Source organism: Limulus polyphemus, unplaced genomic scaffold (genome assembly GCF_000517525.1).
Source record: "Limulus polyphemus unplaced genomic scaffold, Limulus_polyphemus-2.1.2 Scaffold941, whole genome shotgun sequence".
In the NCBI taxonomy this organism is placed as follows: domain Eukaryota; kingdom Metazoa; phylum Arthropoda; class Merostomata; order Xiphosura; family Limulidae; genus Limulus; species Limulus polyphemus.
This window is the reverse complement of record NW_013666551.1, coordinates 160,807-168,321: the sequence shown is the minus strand read 5'-3', so window position 1 is coordinate 168,321 and position 7,515 is coordinate 160,807. Positions and strand designations below refer to the sequence as shown.

Here is a 7,515-nt window from a genome sequence, read left to right as displayed (position 1 = left end):
ATATATATATATATATATATATATAGCACAGACACACACACACACACCCTCATATATAAATGCATACATACATATATGGTGAGATTTACAAGTGGAAACATCCTAGCCACCAGATGTCTCGTAGTAAATGTTTACGAATGGGATTTGATAAGGATGATTTTACTTCAGTGAGGAGATCTTAAGAGAAGTAGATTATCTGTTGATAATTTCAAGTCACTTTTGTATTATTGTTAATTTGTTTATACGTTTTATTGTCTTATGGATATATATATATTTAACTTAGGCTTTTTCGGGTTAATATAATTTGTATTGGGGCACAAATGGTATATATTTATATACTACAGTAATACAGCGGTAGTAAAATTAAATTAAATTGAAAGGCAAGTGCGTGAAAAAACATTTCATTAATTAGGTTAGTTAGTATTAGCAGTAAAGTCCGTTACGAGTTTTTGTTTCTTATGTAATGCACGCTGACAGCATGTAGGAAGGGATGTCTTTTTGTATTAGGCTTCTATAAAAGATGTTTCTCAAGAAGACGAAAATACTTCATTAAAAATAAGAATTTGTTTGCTAAAGATAAAAATTGACCCGCAATTTGAGAATCTTCTAAACTATTCCATATATATATATGAAAAAATTCTGATAGCTTGGAACTAAGTTGTTGAAAATATTCTTGTGGTGTAATAATTCTAGGTATGAGTTTTAGAATTACCCAATATGCATCTAATCTAGAAAATGTTTGGTTTAACATTTATAGTTTTCAAAATTATCAAATTTAATATTTTCATAGGGTTAAACATTGTGCAGTTTGACCTAGATGTCATGAAATGTGTTTAAGCTGCACTTGGCAACACAGTAGCCATTGTGTTTTTATAAAATATTAGTATTATAAGTTGTGTTGCTGCTAGCATATCAGTGGACAACTGCTTGTTTTTCAGAAAGCCAAGGTGTTTTATAATGGAACTCGTAGAACATATCAACTTGATGATAAACATGAAGAATGTGATCATAAACATAAAATTGATTTGTACACTTTGCTCATTCTATTAGTTAAGTTCAGATGTTGGAACAATGTCACAACATGTACATGTAACTTGCCCAAAAGAAACCCATAGTTTCAAATCAGTCTGCCCTAGAGAAGCTGGAAGAAGAGAGCAAAGTGAGAAAAAGCCAACATCTCTAAGTGAAGTGCATAAATTAAGTAATAAGAATAAATATAAAATTAAATTGGATGTACCAGTTCAAGGTGTTCAGCCTACAGCTGAACATGCAGCTTGCTCAAATGAAGTTAGACAGTTCAAACCAATTAAACTTGGGTTAAAAGAACACAATGAAAAGAAGACAATTTCACAAAGTGAAGAGCATGAAGATATTAAACCTTGGGTAGGAAAGTCATATTGGTATGGTGAAGATAAAGGCCTACAATATAGTTCAGGCTTCTCTAGAGAAACTGGATCAAAAGAGCAAGTTAGCAAACAATCAACATCACAGAGTTCAGTAGGAGCTAGTGATAAAATCAAGTTTAATGCTAGAGCACATAAACAAAATGAAAACAATGTAGAGCATGCACTTAACTTGAAGGAAATCAAACAATTTAGGATGACCTGGCTTGATGATACACTAGCTAGACAGCAAGTTAAGAAGAAACATATATCTGAGAATGAAATGGATGGTAATGAGAGTTCAGAAAAAGTCAAAACCAAACTAAAGTCTCTGTGGAACAATATGAAATATGGCAAGTATTGGTTAGTATATATATGGTTTTAGGAAATACATATTTGAGTTTTGATGCATTAAAAATTAATTATTAAAAGGGCTTGATATTGATCCAAAAGAATAATTAAAAAATTGTAACATTTCACTGCAATGACCAGCAATGTTAGGTGGCATTAGCAAGCAGTAATCTATGTGCCAGGTGTATATATATGTTACAAGATCATCTGGTCACATTAAAATTAAATAATAGAAAAATTTCATGACATAAGGAAATACTTTATTAAATTTTATGCTCATGTAGATCTAATTCTTTATTTAAAGAAAAAAGAGAGATCGAATTATCCAAATTACAGCAGAAATTCTCATAATCTAAACATACTGCAGATCTAACTCTAAGCATTGGTTTTCTTGTTTGTGGAAAAACATATTCCCAACTTTTTACTGGAAAAAAGCGTATAAATTGATATAAAATTAAAGAAAAATGTTATAAATTAGGCTACCAAATTCTTCCATTAATGTAGTGAAATAATGCTATTTGATTTTTGTGTTTGTAAGGTTATTTTTGGGGGGGGTATAATCTGACACATGCCTTTATATGTGTATTTATGGTTAACTAACACAGAGGGATTTGTTTTTTAAAACTTTTGAAAGTTTAATATTTTAGCTTTTCTAGCCTGCTTCAGATGTTATAGAGCAGATTTTATACAGTGTGTGTGTAAAAATATTATAAACTGTTCACAATATTTTGTTTTATTAGTTTTGTATCTCATTGTATTAAATACTAATTTGTCACCTGCTCAGTTTTTATAATTTTTAAAACCTTATGGTAATACTGTTGATGCGTATTACGCAGAGATCAACCTCATATAGAAAAACTTTTTATATTTTGATGTAATGTTTATAAATATTTAACAAACATATGAACTATTTATTGATGAAAGAAACTTTGAAGCTATTTAACTTTCCAGCTAAGTTTACCAATTGTGTGTTTTCTTATCTTTTTCTTGAAGAAATGATAATATGAAAACATATTGAATAACAATAGTTAACAAAATCCCATAAGATGGCTAGTGATTAACTGCTTAGCAAATTAATACTGAAATTATTCTACTTTGCTGTTTAGAGATGTCCTTAGCTCAAATTTTTGTTACCTAATATGACCCAGTATGTTTTCAAATTAAGAGCAGTTTCAATCCATTTATATATTCCCAAGGTTAGTGTACTTAAGTAGAGATTGTGTTTAAATCAGCTAAATTAGCAGAAATACTACTTGAATTTGATTATAAGTGGTAGGTAAAAAATTCTTTATTAATTCTTATTTGTCAGTTGGCTAGTATATTCTTTATTGATTTGTATTCATTGGTTAACTACAATTTTAATTTGATTTATCATCAAGACTAACTTGAAGTATTCGTAATTTTGCTAAAATGAACAAAGAGAAGTTTTTATTTGTGTGTAAATATAGTTAAAACTGTTTTGTGACTTGCATGTATATTCTGTTTTTAAACCCATAGTTAAGCCCATGTAGATTCAAACTCCTTAACACAACTTGATTATGGTAAGACCAGTTGACCACTGTATGAAATATATTGTTGAGTGAACTGTTACATTCTTTTGATTCTAATTGTATTTGCTTTAGGATGGACTGTTAAAATTAAGACTAACTTCAGCTATGAAACACCAATATGGCTTTTGGGACAAATTTACCACAAGAAACTCTTGGGTATGTTGATAGTGTTTTTTGTAATAATTTACACACACACACAAAAGTAAATTCTTAAGCACTGAATGAAACAAGGGCTAGATTAACTTACAACACAAACATATGTCTGCAAATAAAGTGAAAAAAATAAAATTATCTGTTGATTTGTGCTCTATTATTATTTTTGTTTAGTGTAATATGCTGCTATCTCTTACATAACAAACTATCCCTTGCAGTGTTCTATATCACTATTAAGAGAAAAAAAAATATTTGAATACTACCTGAGTACAGGTGTTCTGGAAAACTGAATCAAACTTTCAGTGTCTAAATCAAATGAACAATTCTCACTTTATTTCCTAAAATAATAGCTAACACAGCCATGGTTGTCAAAGTACAAGTTCTCTGAGTTACTCAGAAAATCAAACAACATTACATAGTTTAAGCATCATCATAATGTGCAAGACATCCCGTGCCATTCAGTGTGAGAATAACCGAGATAATTACCCAAGGGCTTAGTGGTACTGGAGCCCAAAAACTTACTGAAAATTATATAAGTTTCATATAAAGGGAAGAAAAAAGAAGGTAAAATAAGATTTGTCAATGATAAAACTAATTATAACTCATTGAAGTTTTTATCTTCCTGTTCAATGCGTCTTGAATGATCTTTCAACACCTCTCTTCAAATCATATTCAGGCTAAGTAATATGTAATAAGATCAAAGTTTAAAAGATACTGTGATAATACATAGAATAACATTTTTACAAAAGTAATAATACATCATCTGTCATTAAAACAACTGTGAGATGCAATATATTATACTAAATTACAACAGTTGTGAAATATTTATAGTAACTTTTTAAACAATATTGTATTTTTGCAGAGAAGTTAATTTTGAACAGAGGAGCTGAAAGATTGTTTGGTACTATATGTTTAGATTAAAAACCCTTTTGAGTTATTATTATATTTTCTCCTTAATTTACTCACTTTATGAATTTAAAACAGAAGATTGATCTTGATGTTGCTATAAACCAAATAAAAGAAAAACAGTAATTTCCCCCAACTGACCAACCCTCAATGTCCTTTGATTTTGAGAAGGTGCCCTAGAAAAGTGCCAAGTAGTGGTTTGCTTTAGCTATTATTGAATTATGATTATTATAAAACTCTCATATCATTTATCAGAACAAACATTTTGTTGTTTGATGATCATGTGCTAAAGAAAAGGTTAGGGAATAAATGAAAGGAAGTTTTTCTATGTATGTGGCTATAGGAGACGAGTTATTGGGTATAGGTGGACTACAAAAACTCTTGTCCCGGGGTCTTTAAATTCTTGTATCCTTTAAAGAAAACAGTGTGTTATTTTATTTTATGTTAAGCTGGTGAGATAATGCTATTTTACATTATTTTAAGCTCATGAATGTATTTTAAAATAATCTTTTCATATATGTAAATTTATATGATATCTATTTTTTTATTCTATTAAGTTTAAGTTTTATATACTAAAGAATAATTATACTGTAGAAGAGTGTAATCAGAATGTTTTTGTTATCACAGAGTCAGCAACTGCAAGCATGGAGAGATTTAAGCAAGATTTTATCAGTAGAATATGGCTTACATACAGGAAAGAATTTCCAGTATTAGCAGGCTCAACTTTGACCACAGACTGTGGCTGGGGTTGCATGCTGCGTAGTGGACAGATGATGCTAGCTCAAGCCCTTCTCTGCCATTTTTTGGGTAGAAGTTAGTATGTTAATGACCATTATTTATGGTCAGTTCTGGAATGAGCAAATTAATTGGTTTGATTTAATACATGTTGTCAAGGAAAAGTCTTGGAAGAAAATGAAAGCATTACTTTAAGTCAATGTTATAGTTTATGGCTTGATTTGATTTAATACATGTTGTCAAGGAAAATTCTTGGAAGACAATGAAAGCATTACTTTAAGTCAAAGTTAAAGTTTATGGCTTGATTTGATTTAATACATGTTGTCAAGGAAAATTCTTGGAAGACAATGAAAGCATTACTTTAAGTCAATGTTAAAGTTTATGGCTTGATTTGATTTAATACATGTTGTCAAGGAAAATTCTTGGAAGACAATGAAAGCATTACTTTAAGTCAAAGTTAAAGTTTATGGTCTTATCATACATTTCGTAGAAGAGTTTCTAAAAAAGATATTGGTTTTCAAAATGTCTGAATTAAAGAATATTTTCATTATCACACCTGTTTATTAGAAGTTAGAAATAATATAAAGCTGATTTTCATAAATTTATATGATTTGATTATCTATACCTGTTTGGTTTATGAATATGCTGAGAAAACACCTTATAAGGTTTTAATTCATGGATTCAGTGGTTTTTTTTTGTTTTTTTTTGTAGGTTGGAGATGGCATGGCTCTCAGACGGAGAGGACAGAAATTTTTCATAGAATGATCATTCGATGGTTTGGAGATGATATGCACCCACGATGCCCTTTTTCAGTTCATCACTTAGTAGCTGCTGGACAGAGTTTGGGCAAGAAGGCTGGTGATTGGTATGGGCCAGCTAGTGTGGCATACATCTTAAAGTAAGAGTATGTCTGTTTTGAAAGCATTGCTCCAGAAGTGAAGTTGATTTCTTGTGATTTGGCAAAGGAGATTTTGAAGTTGATAGAGCTATTTAACATTTGTTTTCTATGTAGGTTATAAAAAACATATATATTTAATAACATTCAACAGAATGAGGAGTTCAGTTTATCAGTACACTAACCTTTAGATATTCTTGTTCAGGTGTATCTCAATTAACACATTTAACACTGTAGCCACAAAGTCACCTGCATGTAGGTGATGTCCAAGAGTTTTTCACTATATCTTATTTATCACTGTAAGTCATTAACAAAATGTGCATTTATAAAAAATGAGATTCAGTACATGTATTATGTAATATATGATTTGTCAGTTTTCTTCTCTTCTGTCATTGAAAATTTGAAAATATTACTAAAGTTTCTTTCTATTGAGAATACTGTACTGGGTCGGCTTCATAAAGAAATTTACTCCTCTTTTTTTTACATATAGAGAAGAAATGCATGAAAGAAAATTAAAAAGTGATTGAAAAAATGTGAGGAAAATAGATTTGTAGTTTTTTCATAGTGGAATTTTTTGCATGATCAAAAAACTAAATGAAACAGTAGATTAAAATAATAAAAAACATTTAGTTATGGTAATAGTGTAAACTATTCACGTAATGTTTATGTTGATTGGTCATTTTGAAGATTTCTCTAAGTAGCATTATCATAGTTGTTGAAACTTCTGAAAATGAAAAGATTTTTATGCAGAAAGTATTTTGTACTTTATATAAAAGTGTTAAAAGGAACAGAGTAATGTATAAAGTTTAGTAACACTAGTTAATATGCCTAATACATGTTTATATCTTCTTTCAAAGCAAGTTTCAGGGTATGTACAGGCCCTTGAAAACTTTTTGTGGAGAAAGTCCTTGAATGTGTTTGTGTGTGCTGAACAATGTATATCTTTTGAGAAAGAAAGTCAGTAAAAATTATATATATAATTGCCAAATATCTGTCTGTCACCCTCTGTATCTCCTGAATGGCTATTCATGGAAAAAGAAACTATATATCAAAATAATTCTTTTTTTTTTTTTTATTTCAAGACTACTTTATAGGAAGATTATTCCTTTTTTGCAATTCCTAAAATTTCATATTCATGCAAACATTGATCTGTCAGTCTTTGTATGAACTGAACAGTCAGTCTGAGAAAACAAACATATTAAGAACAAAAATGTTTCTTTTTGCGAGGGAATTTCATAAAAAAAAATTAAACTTCTTCTGTTGACTGAGTGAAAGAAATATATCGAAGACAGGAGTATGAATGGAATAAATGCATAAAGAAAGGAACATGTTGAGTATATATTTGTTATTCTTTGGTTTTTAAATATATATATTTTTTTCATGTTAGTACTATATACATGCATAATTTTATTGTAACATATTTAATAAAATGAATTGAATATCTCCTCTTTGACACTTATTATAGAAAAGACTGCTACCAAAGTGAGCACTTTTTGATAGTTGTCATTTCTATAATAAGTGTCAAAGAGGAGATATTCAATTC

At 29.5% G+C, this 7,515-nt stretch overlaps 1 protein-coding gene across 4 annotated transcripts in view; it reads left to right on the top strand.

Annotated features, from left to right (window-relative positions):
• Positions 1-119: 119 nt before the first annotated feature.
• LOC106461354 (cysteine protease ATG4C-like) overlaps positions 120-7,515 on the top strand; it is a 27,945-nt gene continuing 20,549 nt past the window's right edge. Inside the window, exons 1-5 of one of the 4 annotated variants that reach the window (XM_022388261.1) lie at positions 120-187; positions 939-1,735; positions 3,356-3,439; positions 4,970-5,149; positions 5,789-5,975. In XM_022388261.1, coding sequence (XP_022243969.1) covers positions 1,072-1,735; positions 3,356-3,439; positions 4,970-5,149; positions 5,789-5,975 — 1,115 coding nt within the window. In that variant the 5' untranslated portion in view covers positions 120-187; positions 939-1,071. Of the gene's footprint in view, positions 188-938; positions 1,746-3,355; positions 3,440-4,969; positions 5,156-5,788; positions 5,976-7,515 lie in introns of those variants that run through there. The other 3 variants (XM_022388258.1, XM_022388259.1, XM_022388262.1) reach the window with 3 other exon arrangements.